This window comes from Nelusetta ayraudi, unplaced genomic scaffold (genome assembly GCF_046127955.1).
Source record: "Nelusetta ayraudi isolate G7.1 ecotype Tasmania unplaced genomic scaffold, CSIRO-AGI_Nayr_v1 ptg000019l, whole genome shotgun sequence".
Taxonomy (NCBI): Eukaryota; Metazoa; Chordata; class Actinopteri; order Tetraodontiformes; family Monacanthidae; genus Nelusetta; species Nelusetta ayraudi.
Genome location: NW_027466069.1, coordinates 7,093,775 through 7,113,476, shown reverse-complemented (window position 1 = coordinate 7,113,476; position 19,702 = coordinate 7,093,775). Strand labels below are relative to the sequence as shown.

The 19,702-nt window shown below is 48.0% G+C and overlaps 2 protein-coding genes and 1 long non-coding RNA gene across 3 annotated transcripts; 2 read left to right on the top strand and 1 right to left on the bottom strand.

Annotated features, from left to right (window-relative positions):
* Positions 1-431: 431 nt before the first annotated feature.
* On the top strand, positions 432-10,031 carry LOC142888438 (uncharacterized). The gene is made up of 3 exons (XR_012926693.1): positions 432-558; positions 9,685-9,778; positions 9,902-10,031. It is a non-coding gene; the product is annotated as an uncharacterized LOC142888438 (long non-coding RNA).
* Positions 10,032-12,098: 2,067 nt separating this feature from the next.
* Positions 12,099-14,407, top strand: pdyn (prodynorphin). The gene is made up of 4 exons (XM_076026717.1): positions 12,099-12,552; positions 12,782-12,927; positions 13,331-14,149; positions 14,185-14,407. The coding sequence occupies exons 2-3, from the start codon at positions 12,799-12,801 to the stop codon at positions 13,901-13,903; spliced, it is 702 nt and encodes a 233-aa protein (XP_075882832.1). The 5' UTR covers positions 12,099-12,552; positions 12,782-12,798; the 3' UTR covers positions 13,904-14,149; positions 14,185-14,407.
* Positions 14,408-15,418: 1,011 nt separating this feature from the next.
* On the bottom strand, positions 15,419-19,346 carry gmeb2 (glucocorticoid modulatory element binding protein 2). Its single transcript, XM_076026715.1, has 10 exons — positions 19,050-19,346; positions 18,535-18,683; positions 18,343-18,431; positions 18,050-18,174; positions 17,858-17,961; positions 17,485-17,633; positions 16,944-17,012; positions 16,635-16,772; positions 16,264-16,386; positions 15,419-16,174 (listed from the first exon to the last, which is right to left on the bottom strand). The coding sequence occupies exons 2-10, from the start codon at positions 18,663-18,665 to the stop codon at positions 15,570-15,572; spliced, it is 1,533 nt and encodes a 510-aa protein (XP_075882830.1). The 5' UTR covers positions 18,666-18,683; positions 19,050-19,346; the 3' UTR covers positions 15,419-15,569.
* Positions 19,347-19,702: the final 356 nt, after the last annotated feature.

Below are 19,702 nucleotides of genomic sequence, written 5' to 3'. Positions count from 1 at the left end.
CCCACCTCAAAATTACAGCTAGCGGGCGACTGCTAGCCAAAATAATTGAGCCAACTGCTAGCAAGCTCAGCAAATATTTCTACGAGTCATTCCGGCATCGCCATGCGGGACGCTTGCGGCTACACCAGGGGTGGGCAAACTTTTTGACTGGTGGGGCCACAGTGGGTTCTAAAATTTGACAGAGGGCGCCAGCGCAGGAGCAGATGGATGGAGTTTTGGTGACCCTACCTCTTTGGAGGAAAAAATACATCATGGGTATAGAAAACTTGTGCTTTAATGTCAATTGAAAATGAGCAGAATCAAAGTTAAAACAAAATGTGTCTTTGACGCCCCTCGATATTTAGCTTTTTATTGAAATTACTCTTAAAAGACTGAAAAAATTATGAAATTCAGCTACTTTATTACTTACTTACTATTGATATAATTTCTTCCACGTTCAGAGGGCCGAATTAGAAATCTTAACGGACCACATATGGCCCCCAAGCCGTAGTTTTCCCATGCACGCTGCAGGAGGTACCGGCACCCTCTGTGATGTTGTGGAGGGCAGATTTTGCAGAGGTTGGTGTTTTCAGCATTTCTAACACAATCTTTAAAGTGGACCAAGCAGGAAAGAAGTGAAGTAGGCACTCATTTTCTCAGTTCTGGAGAGTTGACTGACAGAAGGTCAAAAAACTCTAGAATGTGTGGAAAGAAACTTTTTTTTCAGAAACATGTCACTCATCAATTGGGGTCCACCACCCCATTCCTCTTTTTTGTAAACTGAACTTTAAAGTGGAGAACTTTAAACTTTGAAACTCTTTTCACGAGGAACAGAATCAAATGTAATTCAACAGTGGATAACTCCGAGTGGGAACGGAGCAAAACTGGTTTGATCTGCAGCACGAAGCCACTTGCCGCTTCAGCGGCCTCACCAGCAAGCGACTAAAACAAACAGGCAGTGCGGTGAAAAACGGAGCCCTGCGTCGCCTGTTGTGTGCCAACCAGCCACAGCGTGGCATTCCTCGCCCTGCATACCAGGTTGACCGGACTTATGATGGCCCGACTGTCTATTGTCGCCGCTCAATGACCAGCAAAAGCTTTATTTGTGGCTTTGATAAAAAGGGAGGGGTGGGGGTGGAATTTGCCAAGGCAGGCTTAGCCCTTCTGACTGCAATCAGCAGAAATTGGACTGAAGAGGCGACTGCAGCGGGATCTCGGTGTGTCCCAAAGGAAAATGTTTTTTGTCACATAAGAAGTGTGTGTAATGTAAAGTGTGTATTCGTTTGTGTCACAATTTATTCGGGAAGTTAATTTATCCTTTAGGTATCTTTACATTATGACCTGTTGTTGGTGACCAAATTTTCCCCATTAAATTGAAAACTTGAAATATAATATCTATCTATCTATCTATTTATATATCTATATATCTATATATCTATCTATCTATCTATCTATCTATCTATCTATCTATCTATCGGGGAGTGATATGGTCTGTGACAGTTAGGGTGGGAGGAAATAATGTGCACTAGTGACCCCTGGTGGTGAATCCAGAACTCAACCTTTTGCAGGGAGACGTAAAGCTGGAGCGTTTCAATTGGGAGAACAAGCAAACAGAAAATGTTCTTTTTGGCAGCAGGTTTGCTTTTTTTGTCAGCGATTAAATAAATTGCTTAGAATGTCGTTGAAGGTGTTAATGAGCTCAATGTTTACTGTTGATGAAACTTCCGTTAAATTTCTGTTGCTGGGCAGAGGAACCACTAGAATTGTCAAACTGTGTGTGTGTGTATGTGTGTGTGTGTGTGACATGATACATACATATATATGTACGCTTCATACACGCACATGTATGTGTGTGTGTGTTTTAACAGGGAGATGTCGTGATGAAGTGGAGGTGCGTATTCATGCTCTATTCACACTAATTGTGTGTGTGTGTGTGTGTGTGTGTGTGTGTGACCTTGCTCTGTCTCCGCTCCGCTGTTTGCCTGCAGAGGTTTTTTTGTGTGTGTCGGAGTTCTGGCTTTATTATTTTGTCCGCTTTCCTTTTTCTTTTTCCTTTTTTTTTCCTCACAAGTTTCAGGGACGTTGGTTCACTTTAGCTTCTGACTCAGACGCTCACGCTCACAAGCGCATCTACGGCTGCCGTTGCCACGGCAACACGAAGGCTAATACCACTGAGACCGGCGAGTGCGGACGTGGCCGTAATAAGTGTTACTTCACACGCAGACTCTTTCATTTTCAGAAGGTACAATCACCTCTTCTTTGGAGCTTAGACACTCCTCCTCCTTCATCCTGAAAGAAGACCTGCCCATCGACACCTTGTCTACGCTCCACTTGTACATTTGATCTGGAAGTTCTGTTCAGGACACTTTCAGCAGTAAGTATTTTAAATCAAATTGTGGCCCAAAGCTGAGATGATGTTTCAGAACTGGAGCGTCCAACCAATCCAAAAGTGGACAGGTGGTCGACGTAATTGCTGGCTGAACGAAGATCTCCTGGTGGACGTGTTTCGGCCTCGAGTCTTTTCCAAAAGCCTCAAGTGGTTCGTTTGCACTGAGAACAACAAAGCCAGACTGAACCGCCGTCCAGCAGGTCATTATTGTGTGGCGAGCGACATCCAACATCTAGCATCCGACATCTGGCATCTGACATTTTTCAGAGGAATTCCAGCTCCTCACTGCAGCCAATGGACAAGCCACTGTGTTGTTGTTGTTGCTGTTGTTGTTGTCATGACCCCATCCCACAAAGCAAAGTGGTATTAGTAGTGGCACTGCGTTGTCCTCCTTTTATAGTGCGGAAGTCAAAAACTTTTTCGGCATACGTGCTGGGCGAGTGACTACATTGAAATGAATGGGCCGCCATATTGGACGGCAGGGACTTGGAAACCAGCCTGTAGGCCTTCAGGACGGGCATTTGAGAAACCAGCGGGTGACATCACGATCACTCCACCTTCTTTATATCAGTGCTGTCCGGGTGGGGCGGACGAGTGGGAAGCACCTTTTGTTGTCACAAATTTATAAAAAGGTGATTTGACAAGGCCCCTCCCACCCCGACCTCCATCTAATTGTTGTCTGTGTTACACGAGACCTCGCTGACTGATGCACAGCCCCTTTAATTTCCCTGCAGGGGGCGCTGGAAACAGGTACGGCGCCGTCTGATTTATTGCACGCCGTAATTTCCGCAAATCCCGCCGGCTGGAATTAATAAATTATATTTGGGGGAGTTTATGTCGTCTGAGCCCCTCTGGACTCTTGGAAGAGCTGGAGCTCTTCTTCTTCTTCTTTTTTTTTTTTTTTTTTAATGGCCAGGCGTCTCGGTAATGTTCTCAGGTTCGGTGTGAGCAAGGCACAAACTGGCTTGGCAGAGGAAGAGAGGCGCTCTTACGACCGTTACGAGGACGAGTTACAGCAGCGGATTATTGCCCGCCTGCTGTTTGGCGACATGACGGCACTTTAACGGCACATGATAACACTGGCTGGCGTTGGGGGAGAATATTATTGATTCCGTCTTCCAATCTCCATCGCTGCTGAATGTTTTTATTTTTTTGTCTTTTTAATATTTTCTGCCACCGGCGGTGTCACATAGCGGTGGCTGATCCAACGTCTGTTTTGTTTTGTTTTTCTGCGTCAGATGCCGTTTTTTTTTTTTTTTGTTTTTTTTATTCTAACACCCCGAGCATTTGGTATTTTTCCACATTAGCCCCCCTATAAATCTCCACGTCTCTGCCAGAAACTGAAGTTACGGCTCGTCGGCGTATTGAACCGTATGTGTGAGGCAGCTGAAGAAATGTGCCATCACCTCAAGCTGGTCCCGCCAACTGGATCCTGCCAGTTTAAAAAAAAAAAAAAAAAAAAAAATCATGTTTTTTCTTGGTCTTGATCTCCAACCAATGATGGAGATTAAAGTTAAAGTAACTACTGGTTGTCACATCCCAAAGGATGTGAAATTTGTCCCACGCATTTGGCCCCATTCCTTGAGGAAGCGGTGAGCAGCAGCCGTGCCACGCTCATGAGTCATTGGGTGAACCAACCCCCCAAAGTCCAACCCCAGGTAATGAGTGCCAAACTAGGAGGCAATAGGTACAATTTTTTTTATAGTCTTTGGTATGACTCAGCCGGGGTTCCAAACTCAGGTTTGCACCCAGTTTGGCTCCACAGTTGATGAGGGAAAAGCCGAGCTGAGCTGAGCCAGGCTGCCCCTGGCTATTCAGCCAAGGTCAAGGCAGATTCACTCATTCACTCTCGAGGCAGCTTGGTCCGTGTGGACCGGACGCCTTGAGAAGTGCCGCCGCCACTGCCACCGCCACCGCCGCAGCCTTGGACCGGCGCACACGGCGGTCACGTCAAACTCCCCCACATGTGCTGCTTAGCAACGGTCGTCAAATTGAGATTCTGCTTTAAAACTACAAAAAGGCGTAAACGAGCTCTGTCCACGTCGGCAGCTGATCCACCAGACGTGCGTGCTTGGCCCGGCTCAGCTGGTCCTATTACCGGTACAGAGACGTCATATTGTTACCATGGGAATGCGATTGTTTCCTTTTCAGCCAAACCTGGCAATGCAGGTGACCCCACCCAGCACCAGAGGAGGGGTCTGCTCTGGGTTTCTTCGCCCCTAGGGACTTTCTCCAGGCCTCTGTGACTTCCTGCTGCTTCGGAGGGATCAGTTGGGTTTTTTTCCTCTCTTCTGATTGTGCATAGCGCTTCGAGATGCCTCTGGAAGCGCTCTGGATGTGATTTGACGCTCTTTGAGTAATTGATCGATAAAGATAAACGGACATGTTTTCTCTCCCGGCTGTGTCGCGGCCATAAACTTCATGGTTTTGTCGTAGCGTCTGACAGATGGAGGCTAATACTGCTCAGCTGTGCAAATCCAAGCGAATCACCGACACCAAGCGCATGGACACACACACACGTCAAACACCACTGTGTGCATGTAATTTAACAGTTGTGTGTGTCTCTGTATGCCGCTGCTGTGATGACGGGACGAAGCTTTAAGCAGGCAGTGATTGGATGATAATTACAGGTGACGTTGCCGCACACACAAACACACACAGCGCACACTGACAGGGCTTTCCTTCAGCTTTCCCCTTTCCTTAATAGCGCAATCGCTTCCTCTTTGTTGTTGCAATGTCGAGCTTTAGCTGCTTCAGTTTGCTGACACAGTGTAGCTGCAGTGCTGAAAGGAAAGTAGAAAAAGGACTTTGTCTCGTCAAAAGCACTGCACACTTCAATTTCTTTTAAACGTGTTGGGCCTATTGATGGCTGTCCTGACACGCTGTGTCGAGTTCCAGGATGTGTGTATGTAAGACCAGAGTGTTGAGAAAGAGATCAGAGAATAAAGGCTGAGTTGTACCTTTAACAGAACCTTGGCTTCATTTAGGAGAGAGAATAGCAGTGCAGAATGTTACTTCTGACCCGAGAAACTGAGGAATCCTCTTGCTGTGCAGCGCTGCGACAACCACAACAACAACAACTACAACATCAACATTAACTTTGGCGGAAAAGCAACTTGTTCCTCGCCGGGATAGACAGCTGAGCATGCGGAAGAAGCACCGTCCCGCTGCTCAACATCCGGCGAGGATTTCTGCAGGGTCTCCTCAAAACGAAACCGTGTTGCCAGAGAGGAAATGGAAAAATGCTTTTAGGTTCCTGGCGGGACGTCTGTGTGACACGCTGCGTCAGAGCCACACAAAGGAAACGTGGGAAGTCAAGCAGGTGACCGGCCGATGCATCATTGATAAGCGACTCCTACGACAATGCCGGGCCACTGTTATCTCCATCCAGCAAGCAGCAGAGCAAACAGGAACTGGGGCTTCCAAGCCGGAGGGGTTTTCCGAAATGTTTGGTCTGAACATGAAGGCCACGGCCTTGGCATTGTTAGTCTGTTTGATGGACTACCTTGAACTTTAAAGCTTGAACCTTGAAGCCTTTAACCCACCGTACATGATACATATCACTACATCCTTTTGCAGTTTCGTGGTGAAAAAATAAAACATTAATGTGGCCAATGCAAAAGTAGGATCAAACTCAGCAACAGCAGAAAGTTGGAGAGCAAGACACTCTACTTTGGAAACACCTGCTGTTGAGAGTGAAACTCTAGGCGGATGAGGGAGACATTACAGAGGGCATGACAACCATTGGTCTTCCCTGAGGGGTATATCCTGGACCACTGCAGTGGAGGCTTTGACTGACTGTAGAACCACTGAAGGAACAATCCAGATTCCCGTCAATCACTGGAAGGGAAGAGGCTGATTTACTCCTGGAATCTTGTTGTGTCTTTCAGGGCGACCTTTAGCTGTGCTTTTCGTGGAGTCTCGTGGGTAAGAATGAAGCAACACACTTGTTACCAAGTGTAAAGTTTCACTCACACAAGGCCAACATGTTCTCTGTGGTTGTCAGGTCGAAGAAAACTCAGAGCAGCGTGCTGCGCGTGTCCATAAATTGGGATTGAAGGAGAGGTGTGGATGTCCGATCCCAGTGGCTTCTAGAGGCCAAGGAGCGGTGGAAGCTGGAGGGTGTTTGTTTTTATTAGTTCAAGGATCCTTCTTAGTCTTTACCACAGTGAAGATCTCTTAGACCGTGTGGACCAAGGCCCCACTGGAAATCACTGCGCTCTGGAAAAAAACTGGGACTCCAGGGTTAACTGGACCAACCTCTTTGTAAGCAAGGATGATGGACGGGTGGATAGAGGGATGGGTTATTCTTTCAGTTTCAAAATCGAGGCAGTTTTCGTTCTTATCATCCTTTGAAATATCTGACTCACATTTCCAACCTTGCTGTGAAAATGACATTGAACAGAAATTGAAAAGAATGTCTTGGTAACAGAAGATTTCTACACCTACTACAGTCTTTCTATACCAGTTTTTGTCTTTATCTACAATCAAATCTGCAAAAGATATCATTATAATACTTATTTTGATTATGTGTAAATTCATTACAACATTTCTTTTTGAGTGTTTTATCATTTGGTATGTGCGAAACTCTCCAAGGTCAACAGCGATTGATTGAGCCCACACGGGAAATATTTCTCGTCAAACAACCTTTTCTTTTCTTTTTAGCTTCACTATCTCTCGCAGCTTTACATCTATCATTCGTTAGTTTTACCTACTATTGTTCAACATCATCGGATTCGGCATTAATACTAAGCTTTTTTGCATTTGTTATTTACTATTGCATTGCATTGAATAGGTGGTGACTGTCAGCAATTTCAGGTTGTTTTGCATTTAGCAGAAACGTACATATTTCAGGTTATGCCCCGTTACTTTCAAATACATTCAGTCACTGCTGATCTCCCTCGACTGCAATACAGTGTTAATGATTTTGGACCAGCGGCAGTCTCACTTCAGGGAGCGGTTTTATTTTTCCAGGCAGGCACTTTATGGATTTTGGTATAACTGCACATTAACTCAGCTAATTTACCATAATATAAACATACTGCAATTAGAAAGGCGGGAAAGCTGGCTGGCATCAAGTCACTCGCTGGTTGTTTCTAAGTTCAGGTCACACGGAAAACTTGAAAGAAGGAGAAAAAGGAGACAAAGAAAAACAAATCACTTTGCTGACCTGTCGCATACATTTTCCCTACACCGCACTGCAACAGCTGAGCTTAACAAACATAGATAGGACTTGATCGAAAAACAGCTTTGAACTCTGATAGCGAGCTGTGAAAACTTCAGCTTTCAATCACAGTTAAAAAAAAAAAAAAAAAGTTGCTGCAGACAGCAGAACGTTCATGTTTTCCACAGACAGTCTGGTTTCATAGGACTTACTAACTCACTGTTATTGTTTGCTTGCCGAGTTCAACCACTGGGGCAGCTGGTCCGTGCAGTCAAAAATCATTTTCAAGTGTGTCCAGTGAAATACAATAATCCAGCAGCTGCTGCTGACTCTCCATCCAGATGAAAAAAGAACACTTGTGGCCTCCTACCTTTTTTGCCTGGCGAATCTAGTGCACCTGTGGCCAGACTAACAGACAGCCGCCTGCCCGCAGGAGATGCTTTGGTTAGAGTTTTTTGATCTCGGGCTGTTAATAAAAGCTAGAGGAATCTAGTCGTCTTCCGGCTGTGACACTTGTTAACAGCAGCAGGAAATGAAATCGCCTGCAGAGAAATTATGACGCACTAGCAGAGGCAATCAAGAGTTCCCTCGCGTCACCTCAGGTTTTGCCTAGAGAGACAACAATATCTCTGCGCTGTGGCTGAAGATTCTTCCTGTTTGACTGATTTTTATGTATTTTTTTAATGACAGAGCCATAAGAACTCTATGCTGCTATTATTGAAAGAGTCACCTGGAAGAAATCACTTTCCTCTCCAGTTTACCCATGGTTTTTGTGCCCCTTGTCGGGCGCTGTGACATTCCCTACCGGACTTCATTTATTTTGCCCTTTCGGATGTCTGAAAGGAGCTCCTGCGACAGCAACGACACCAATTGATCGAATCTCAAGGCCGTCGTCCTTTCACGGCATAGCACTCGCTGTCCATTCACTTCCTGTCAAGGCCACCGGGGTGCGAATGCTGTCGGAGATGTGATCCAGACCCACCTGAGCCTCGAAAGGACTGTTTGTTTGTGTGTCTGTTAACGGCCAGAGCCAAACTGGAGTGCGACTCCAACAAGGAGGAAAGTTAGCGGCCCCCGCCCTCCTTTTTTTTTTTATAACAATAACCGTCAACCCCCTGCCGCCGCAGCCGCTCCGTGATTCACTTTGTCTTCCTGCTCAGCGAGGTGAAAACGTAAAGAAGAAGCAGTTCCCTGCCCATCAAGGAGGTTTATTTTTGGTGAAGATGGCAGCTCATGCTAGCGGCTGCTATGGTTACCTTCACACCAGATACAGCGTAGCGCTCACGCTCACCTCACTTCGGTCTCCCCCCGGTGGCGGGTGGGGGAGGTCTGCAGCAACGGTGACGACAATGACGACGACGACGATGAGGTTGATGGTGGTGGCGATGGTGGCGATGCATGGAGAAGCCTCTCGCAGTGGAACGGATCGGGCCGGGGGGCGCTGTTTCACTGTTACACTGGGTGGCAATAAAGCGAGAAAACAACAAAGTCACGCTGCAAAAAGACAAAAAGAGCTCAGCGGGTTCCAATCTGTGGCCGGACAGTAAATCAGGAGATGACAACAGGCTTTACGATGCCAAGCGTGTGTGTGTGTGTGGGAGTAGTGAGTGTGTGCGCTAAGTGTGTGATGATGCAGGTGTCTCCAGGTTACTGGGGAATGAAAATGCAAACACGGCTGCTCAAACAGAGAAAAAAAAGGGGGACGGGGAGCGTTTATGAAACTGGAGGCGATACACATCATTGAGTGTGTGTGTGTGTGTGTGTGTGTGTGTGTGTGTGGGTGCTGAAGTTAGCGCAACGCCTCGTTGACCGACATACGGACATACGGACATTGATGTTGAAGTGGAGGTCCTTGTCAGGTTTGCGGCTCGCTAAGCACGACTCGACAACAATGGCGCCAAAAAACAACAACACACATACACAAGAGAGACTCAACTAACAGAAATACAATAACCTACAAAGACACAATAGGACGTTGAAGTGAGTAAAGTCCTGAACTGGGTACCTGAAGTAGCTGTGGGATTTATTTCACATGTGCTTGTGGAGTCGAGGCCCCAGCGGAAAGGACTTGACTGGCTCTGTTCAAAACTGGCCAATCAGAGTTCTTCACTCCACCTAACAGAGCTTTCTATTGGTTTGCTTCCTGCCGCAGTCGGCATCCCGCCCCTACACCCCGCCTCTTTCTCGGCTGAAGGCCACTGGTTGGTCGATTCGTTCGGACGGAGGTGAGAAATGTATCCCACCAGGTGAGTGAACCTTCCCTCCGGTGCACCAGGTGACGGAGGAGCTCCAACAAGGACACCAACCATCAGCAGATATCAGAAAAACATCCCGTCATGAGTCAAATCCAGTTTTTTTTTCCCTTCCAGCCTGTGTGTGTGTATGTGTGTGTTCATGTGTGTTGCTGCACAGGGCCTGAGGAGTGGATTAATCATTTATTGGAGGCAGCAGAGACAAACAGAGTCGAGTCCTCCAGGAGGTGAGCATGAACACGGCCGTCTGATCGGGTCCCGGAGGTGACTCTTCCAGCCGGCTGAAGCTATCAGGCCTTCGCCACCGCCACCACCGCCAGCGGCGCTTCAACAGGACCAGATATAAAGTGACCTTTTCAACGGTACAAATCTGTCGGTCACGAAAACCTCCAGGACTTGATTGTGCGTTTTTGTTTTGCCTCTCAGCTGAGGATCGCGAGGGCCAGAAAAAAAAACAAAACATGTTTTTTGACTCACAATGTAATTTGGTATTTCTGGATGCGGGTGGTCAGCGCTGAGTTCACAATCATAGTTCAAACTATAAAAAAATAAATAAAAGTCGATGATGTGCACTTACGGCTCCTGAGGGATGTTGTTGTTCTCACAGTCGTGGCCGCTAACAGCCTCACCGTGTGTCCAAACCAGCGCAGGTTGCTCTGGAAATTCAGCAGAAGCTGGTTTAATGTGTCGTTTGATGTGAACTGACTGTTTGATCGATTTGGAAAAATGAGGCGTAATGTGTTGCGTTACTTTGTAGACACGCAGGCTTCACTCAACATGTTTTTTTGCCACCCTGAATCCGACTCCGAGTCTTCGCCACGCAGCCCGTGGACGCTCGTTCCCACTCAGTCTGCTTCTCGACTCGACGTCCCAGCGAGCTTTGGGCCATTAGCTGAAGTTAGTCCAACATCAACTTCTAATTGTGTCCCGAAGGAAGAGTGTGTGTGTGTGTGTGTGTGTCGGGGGGGCGGTCGGGTTGTTTTTTGTTTTTTGTTTTTTTACCTTGAATGAGACAAATTCTGGCTGATTAGGTTTAACCAGTGGATCGTTTCCTGAGACCCAAACTAGGACGGGAAACAATGTGACCACATTCACTTTAGTGCAACTGTTTCTTTGTTCCGATTTGGTGTGTTTTTTTCCTCGATCAGTTGCAACGCGTTCAGAAGAAGAAGAAGAAGAGTAGAAGAACAAGAAGAAGAACCAACATCTCAACTTCCAGTCGTCCCTTGAAATCGAAACTGAAAAAAAATTAACCGGCACATTTCCGTCATGTGATTTGCCAGTCAGGTGTTGGCTCCGCCCCCTCAGACCCTCTTGTTTTTTTGTCTTTCCTCGACTGCAGCGTCCTCACACCTCCACTCTGCCGCTGAGAGCTAAAATGTACAGGAAGATAAAGGCAGAGGAAAAATAAATGGCTTTTTGTGTGTGTGTGTGTGTGTGTGTGTGTATGCGAATGTGTGTGTGTTTGTGTTTGTGTGTGTGTGTGCGTATCCAAGGTTTCTTCTGCTTTTTCCCTAAAAGGGATCATTCAGGCCTTGGAGCTTCCGTGGGCTTCAGCCTTGAACACCGATGAGATCAAGTCGTTTGTGTTTGTGTGTGTGTGTGTGTGTGTGTGTGTGTGTGTGTGTGTGTGTGTGTGTGTGTGTGTGTGTGTGGATTTCACCAGGTTCCTCCCACAGTAGTGTGAAGAGCGTTAGCCGACCTCGCAGCTCACATCTGAGACACAAAGCGACCACAGGGCATCAACCCACCGCCGTGGCTCACAGTAGAAAACGACACACAGTGGGCGGAGATTTGTTTTATGGCAGAGGAGGGACCGCCACCTGGTGACCGGGGTGAAGAAATCGTGATGTGCACAGGGCTTATGGTCGAAGGTGGAGCCACGTGAAGGCCGTGTGCTTCGGGAGAACTTTTCTTCATCCGAGTTTTGTTGTTTTTCTGAATTCTGAATTCTCTCCCATCCATCTTGAAAAGCTCCGGTCAAAACAGTTGCTCAGCTGCTCAGAGTACAAACTGGAGCCACCAGAGTCCAGCCAGTCCAGGTTATTGGGGCGGAGCTACAGCCAGGGGTTTTAGCAGTGACGGGAAAAAGGAAGCTGCTGCGATCTTGTTGTAAACTGTGATCGTGTCAACGTGGACGCTGCAGTTAATCGGTCTGATCACACTTGGACAACTTCTTGTTCCTCAACCCTGTTGAGGCTGTGAGTGATCCATGTTTGGATCTTTATTCTTAAGTCTTTTCATAGTTGTTTTGCTTCTGACCTGAAGGAAACCAAAGCCACTATGGATGCAGCCGCCCAGGTAGTAGCAGCAGAAGCAGCAGCACAGACCTGACTGACGTTAGTGTGGTTTACACACACACGTACGCACGATCGCACGCACGCCCCCTTGAGAAGGGCTGATGATGCCGGTGATGATGTGCTGATGGGACTCGCTACTCCTGCACCTTCCCTCCGTGTGAGTGGGCGTCGTGAAAAACTCCTGCAGCGGGCAGAGGTGTGTGTGTGTGTGTGTGTGTGTGTGTGTGTGTGTGTGTGTGTGTGTGTGTGTTTACGCAGAAAGCCTGCCCTCCCATTGGTCCCTGGCTGGAGGCTGCTCTGACACAGCAGCGTCGTCGGCGATAAAAACGAAAATCAACGCGGTGCGCAAGAAGAAGCGCGCGCTGCTGCTGCTGCTGCTGCTGCTCCTACTGCTGCTCGGCCGGACACCTTCCACTTGACGGTAGATGCGCCTTTGCGCGGCTGGAAGAACCCGTCCGAACTCCTCAGGTACCGACTTCCTCAGCACCCTCTTCCCCGCAGAGAGCCTCCCCGGTCCGGTGGTGCCTGCGCGTCTTTACGCACCTGCAGCAACTCGAACCTGATCCACCAACTGTGCCAGTAAACTGTGTTTTCTTCATTACTTGTGTTGATGATTGTGTGTGTGTGTGTGTGTGTGTGTGTGTGTGTGTGTGTGTGTGTGTGTGTGTGTGTGTGTGTGTGTGTGTGTGTGTGTCAGGGACCTACTGAAGAAGAATGGAGTGGTATGTCCTGGTGCTGATGCTGAGCCTGCCGCCTTCCGTCCGCGCGGACCTCCTGTGCTCCAAGCAGTGCCAGAAATGTGCACAACAGATCCTAAACTCAGACGTCGACCTCAGCAGTCTGGTGAGAAGCAACCTGTTTATTCATATTCATTATTATTATTATTATTATTATTATTATTATTATTATTATTATTATTATTATTGTTGTTATTATTATTATTATTGCCCGCGCAAAAATGCTAATTTCAACATTAAATATTTGGCGTTTCGTTCTTTCAAATGTTTAATTGTAACACTTAGACAGTTTTTGCTTCTCTGAGGTCCAGAGAGAATCTGACCTAAATAATAATAATAATAATAATAATAATAATAATAATAATAATAATACCAAGAAAACAATCACTTTAATTACAACCCCCCACTCTCTTCAATGCACGTTTATCGGTTCGTGCGTGTGTTTGACGCTGCATGTTTGTTTGTTTGTTTGTTTGTTTTCCTCCTCCCGCCGTGCGTCTCACCTGCAGTCCTGCAGTGCGGAGTGTGAGGGCCAGCTGCGCGGCTGCGGCGGGGCCCCGGGGCTGGACTTCACCGAGGACGAGGCCGCGGAGGCGGAGGAGCGCCAGCAGGCGGACCTGGTCAAGCGCTACGGCGGCTTCATCAAGCGCATCGACAAGAAGAAGAAGAAGCTGCTCGGCGGCCCGTGGCACGACAACTCGGTGCTCAAGGCCGCCGCGCTGCCCAACAAGTACGAAGAGTGGCTGAAGAGGCTCGGAGAGCGGGACGCCGGCGCGCCAGAGGAGGAGGAGGAGCCGCTGGAGGACCGGGCGCTGCGCACTTACGCCAAGCGCTACGGCGGCTTTTTGCGCAAATTCGGCACCAAGACGAGGCGGAGTAGCTCGGCCGAGCAGGAGAGCCCGGAGGACGAGGAGCCCGAGGAGCTGCAGAAGCGCTACGGCGGCTTCATGAGGAGGGTCCGGCCCAAACTCAACAACCTCAAGTGGGACAAGCGCTACGGGGGCTTCCTGCGCCGCCAGTTCAAGATCTCCGTGCGCTCCGTGGAGGACCCCTACTACGCCTACGATGACTCGAGCCTCTAGGGGGCGCCCTGCTCGCAGAGAGAGAAATGAAACAGTCGGAACTGGTGCGGGTTCACGTGTGAAAAGGCTCCATGTACCCGGGAAGAGTCACCTGCCTGCCTGCCTCCCCTCCCCTCAAACCTCCCCTCGCTGCTTGCTTGCATTCTTGACTAGTGTATCAAACACCTGCGCGTGTCTGTGTGTGTTTTTGCGTGTTTGTGTGTCTTGTGTGTGTGTGTGTGTGTGTGTGTGTGTGTGTGTGTGTGTGTGTGTGTGTGTGTTGCGCAAGACCTGCGTGTGAGCGTTACTGATCTGTGAGTCTGCCGTTCAATAAATGGGATGCTGCCTCTCTTTAATAAAAACTCAACTCACGTGTCTTCTTGCCTGTCAAACACCTTCAGAGGAGGCCGAAGCCGGTTGAAACCAGAACCTTATCGGGTTCACATGTCCTCCTTCCATAATCAGCTTAAACACAATTGAAACCTACTAAAAATCAATAAATTAATAAACAAAGACATCATTAAACTTGTCCTTCTTCACATGACTGTAGCTGAACAATTGTACACCTTAATACGACTGTTAGGATAGTGCCTGGGAAAGCCATAAAGGTGAAAAACGGTCAATAGGAAATAAAAGTTAGTTGTCGGCTTGTTTCAGAGGTGGAAGAAAATGACAGCGTGACAATGGCAATAGTGTCAAATTAACCCTTAAATTTTAGCCATATCCAAAACATAGTTCAAATCTATTTGTGCTGTGACCACACAACTTCAAAGAACATGACAACAACAATCCCCTGCAATTTATACCATGAGGCGCCTCTCCCCCGCCAGAAAAAAGTTGTTAAAACCACAATAAACACCTTACATTAGGCTGTATTCAGGATAAAGCGCACAATTATAAGCACAACTCATCTGGCTGCAGCAACACTGAACTCCAACACTGAGCAAGTGACAAGAGTCTGTTTGTTGTTTTGCCGTTTTTCTCCAGGGACGCAGTTTCCAAATCAACATCGTTCACTGCTGTATTAGCGTTCTACCTCGTCGGTCCGCCAGTAAACCCAGTCCGAATCGCTGCACTCGGGTTCGGAGCCAGGACGTTGGGATCAATTTAATGATTCACTGAAAACCTGTGGTGCTGCCTCCTACTGGAGATTCGAAATAATGCGTCAGGGAAGCGCAACATCAGTTTTCCCCTCCAGTCATTTTGGACAAATACCGCAACAACACAACGCAGTGGTGTTGTGGTGCCACCCAGTGGTCACAAGACTGCACAGCAGTCGTAATTATCAATGTTTTTTTGCTACCGTTTCTTTCTGAACGCTGTCTGGAATTTGCGTTGTGTTTCTCCCACTGATCGTCAATAATAATTTTTTACAATCATCATTCACAATCTAATCTCCTCTACTCTCTCAGGAATATACATATATAGATGTGGTCATCTAGCTCGGTGTCAGTGAGGCTGGGAAGCTGCTGTTCCAGGGTCTATTTCCAACTCTGAAAGAAAACTTTTGTGAAAGACAAATGAAGTGAGCGTTGATCCTAGAAACTGAGCATTTATTTAAAAAAAACCTGCCGATTGTTCTTATTTTTTAGTCTCTGTGGAACAAACGGCTTTAGAAACAGCTTTTATAAAAACATATTTACAGTCGCCTCACGCCGGCCTGCCATCTTTCACTCAGTTCGCCATCTCACTGTGGCTCCGCTGGCTGCTGCTCCTCCTCCTCCCCTTCCTGACCTTTGACCTGCTCCTCCTCCACCCCGTTGGCGGCCTCTTCCACCTGCGTCTCCTCTGCGGCGGCCGCCGTGATGTCCACCAGGCTGATGCCAGTCACCGCCGGCTGGAGGGCGGCAGCGGGGGCGGCGGCCAAGCCCTGCAGCGCCGCCGGCAGCGTCACCAGCTGGAACTGCGGCCCGCCGACCACCTTGACGAAGGCCCCACCCTCTTGACCTGCGCCGGTGGAGAGCACGGTCAGGTTGGAGCCGTCGGCCGCCAGCTCGGCCCCGGAGGAGGTCAGGAGGGTGTATCCGCCCAGGTTGGCGGTGCCCTGGCCGCCCGCCACGGTCAGCACCTTGCCCAGCGGCAGGCCGCCCAGCTGGTTGAGCGGCAGCGTGATCTGGACCGGGGCGGCACTGACCGCCGCCGGGCCGGAGACAGCGCGGGTCAGCCGGGGACGCTTGGCGGGCGGTGGGGGCGGGACCGGGGACAAGGTCATCAGGACGTTGTTGAGGTGCTGCGACTTGTTCTTGAGGTCCTTGGCCCGCTTCCTGTGCTCGTCGCACTGCTGCTCCAGAGCTGCAGGGGGAGACAGAGGGCAGCGTCAGCAAACACAGATGAGACCCCCTCCTCCTGTGGGGTCCTGAGAGGCCAGGCCCAGTACTGACCGGCCAGGCTGCGGGTGTACTGCTCTCGGTGGCGGTCCATCTGGCTCTTGTGACTGGCCAGGACCTTCTTCACCAGGTCCAGCATCCCGAAGTTCTGCACGATGTTGTTCAGCAGCACGGCGTCTGAAAAGACATGAGATTAGTCAGAGAGATGACCGGCGACAGGTCGCAGGTCAGTTCCAGTGAGACGCACAGCAGGGGAGACGAGCAGTACGAAACTGTGAGCGCCATCGGGGGGCGCTGTGTGTGGATGGGAGAAGACCAGAAGATTAAAAAATTCAACTAGTCAGATTGTCACAGCTGATTCACCTGCTCTGTCGCAGTGTGTGTGTGTGTGTGTGTGTGTGTGTGTGTTTCTCTCTCTCGCTGACCTTTGACCTGAAGCGGTGGCTCACACACTCTCTCCTCCAGTCCCTTCAGCACCTGCTGCAGCTCCTTCTGGAAGTCCTCCACCACCTCCTCCAGCAGCCCCGCCTCCTTCACCGCACGCCAGAACGCCACCGAGTCATCTGGACACACACACACACACACACACACACACACACACACACACACACACACACACACACACACACACACACACACACACACACACACACACACACACACACACACACACAAAATTGTGTTATTGTGAGTACAGCACTATAAGGTAATTGTGTTTGTGTGTGGCGGCTGACCTCCGATGGCGGTGACCCACTCTGACGTCTCCTCTGTCACCTCTGTGAACGTGGCTGCAGATCCGTTCACTGGAACACAAAAGACTCGTCAGTTTGCCGTTTCAATCCTCGGCGTGCTCGCCCAGCACCACCTGGAGGAACCAAGTGGGAGAGCAGATGAATAGGAACCGGGAAACGCAGTTATGACACGGGTCAAAAAACAAGGTAGTGACACTGTAAATCAGGTCCGGTGAGGTGTCTAATGATGCAGTAAACGAGCTGCAGGGGGAGCTGAGAGGTAAAAACAGTTTGCAATTATGAAATAATTAAAGCTTATTGTTATTATCAAGTATTATCGTTATTATTATTTATTTTAGTTGTGTTTATGGACAATTTCATTTCTCAGTGTGACCGCTGTGGCTTTTTCTTGGCCACACCTCCCCAGGGTTGGGTTCTCAGTGCCCTTTGTGACATCACACAGAGGTGAGACGTAGACCTGCGTCGCTCTGCGCACTCTCCTCCGTTCAGGTTCAATTGTTACACACAAAAACTAGCAACTTACAGTCAGCTGTGGGCGTGGCAGGAAGCAGGTCAGCTGACGGGTCACCGCCCACTTTGTTCCCCACCAGGTCGATCTTGGTACTGCGGCAGGTGTTGGAGCAGACCTTGGCGTGCTGGTAGAAGTCCAGCTCCCCCGAGTCCATGATCTTCCTGCGGAGCCACAACTGTTAACCCACCACCACCACCGGACAACTGCTGGCTATTAGCTATTAAACACATTTCACATTACTGCTGAACTTTATTTGTTTTTGTTGACATTTCTGCCCTTCAGTTCAGTCAAACTGCCTCTTCAACAGGCATTAAACCCATTCAGCTAGACATGAAGCCTGTGATAACTGCAGCGTACGGCTGAATTAAATGGTGAAACTAAAAACCTGAGCATGGTGCCGTTGAGGCGGATCGCTCTCTTCCAGTCCTTCAGGGTTGACTTCCCGGCAAAACACACAAACTCCTTCGGGCTGATAAGCTGATCGTTGAACTGAGGAGGCAGGAGAGCAAGATTTGGGCTGTTAGTCGACCGTGTGCACGAGACCATGTCATCTTTAGAATAGATGCACGCTGCAGACCTGCACGCATTTGACGTTGATGCCGGGGCAGACAAACTTCTTCCAAATCAGCATGGCTTTGGCGTCACCGCAGGTGACCGGATAGAAGACGTCAGCTTCCACATCCACCTCTTCACTCAGCTTGACTGCAGACACACACACACACTTGGTCAATTCTTTCTACAGACTGTTATCAGGGAACCAAAAAATAAAAATCACAAAAAAACAGTACTGGATTCAGACACGTACTTCTCAAATACAGAACAGCAAGGCAGGATAAAGGCTCCACTGTGGGAGGAGCTATAGAGACTCACCAATGGCGGCCTCCTCCTCCTTTGAAAGCAACTCTGTTCCACTGATCTCAGCTGCTTCCGCATCAGTCACGACAGTGAGGATCTCCTCTCTGCAAGGCGAGAGTACAGACCACAAATTAAAAATTTTGTAAAATAAATAATTAAATAAATAACAATAATAACGAAATTGTGTGGCTATGGTTTCGTAATTACCCAGCCTGAGGGGCCAAGTCTGCAGTAACCAGTATCTTTTCCTGGTCCTCCGTGGTGGAGAGCTCCTCTTCCTGTGACTGGGGGATGGTGACAATTACGACGTCCCTCATCTCGTCCTCTGATAAAGCCATGGTGGACGGACAAAAGGTCTTCAACAAAAGAGGACAGGAGTGAAAAGGAATTAATTTTGTGGTCTGGTACTCTTTTCCAAACTGAGCAGGAATAAATTGGTCCAAACAGTGGGTAATCCTATGACTTGCTCACTTGCTACTTCTGTTAGCGACACCCAAAGGTCAACAACTTAACAACAATAAACTAACTCCTCTTTGCGGGATGCAGTTATTTCTGAAACTTGTGTCTATCTAGTGAGAAAATAATTTGTTACTTGTTAACATGTTAGCATCCGATTATATTAAATGTAGCCCAGTCTGCTGCTTAAACTCGTTCTAGATGAATAGCGTAGAAAACTGCGATAGGTGTACGTATGTTATTATTAGTTTATTTTTTGTTTTTACCTTAAATTCCTTGATTATTCTTGATAAGACTTGCCGTGGTGTGACCAAAACATTCGGCTACAGATGATTAGCGAGGAGCTAATGCTAGCATAACAACATCATTTCGGCAGGCAGCAAACTTAGCAAAAGCGGGTGTGAACACAATCCTCTACGGGACATAATATTTATCCTTCAGCTCCACGACCGAGTTTTAAAAAAATCAATAGAAATATTAGCTTTGGGTTAAATTCAATACTGTGACGATTACTTCCAGTGGAAGAACTGTTATCCGTTTCCCTGTTACTCGATGATTTTCTCAGACCATTTTGCACGACACTGCCATCTACTGGGCTGGAATTGAAATTTCAAAACAAGACTCGCAGGTACATTACGCTCTACAACACAGCATGTTGAATTTTTGTCAATCGTTTAAAGTTTACGGCCACTTTCACCATTTCGACTATTTTTATTTTGAATTCGTTTAATTAGTCGTCCAATTTTAAACAAAAATGTTTAGGTAAACACGTTTTTACAGTAGCCACCATTGGCTACAACGAATCAAAACATCCGCCAATACCGGAAGTAAGATAAAAATGAACATGTTGTGAAAATGTTGTTTTTGTATATGTGTATATCTATAATATTATTCAAATGTTAAGCATTACATTTGTTTT

Excerpts from the sequence above, each read along its gene's own strand:
- pdyn (XM_076026717.1), top strand. The coding sequence starts at position 12,799 with ATGGAGTGGTATGTCCTGGTGCTGATGCTGAGCCTGCCGCCTTCCGTC. Across the intron at positions 12,928-13,330 it reads ACGTCGACCTCAGCAGTCTG|TCCTGCAGTGCGGAGTGTGA; the intron begins GTGAGAAGCAAC and ends TCTCACCTGCAG.
- gmeb2 (XM_076026715.1), bottom strand. The coding sequence starts at position 18,665 with ATGGCTTTATCAGAGGACGAGATGAGGGACGTCGTAATTGTCACCATC. Across the intron at positions 18,175-18,342 it reads GGAGGAGGAGGCCGCCATTG|TCAAGCTGAGTGAAGAGGTG; the intron begins GTGAGTCTCTAT and ends GTGTGTCTGCAG. Across the intron at positions 16,773-16,943 it reads GTGGGTCACCGCCATCGGAG|ATGACTCGGTGGCGTTCTGG; the intron begins GTCAGCCGCCAC and ends GTGTGTGTCCAG.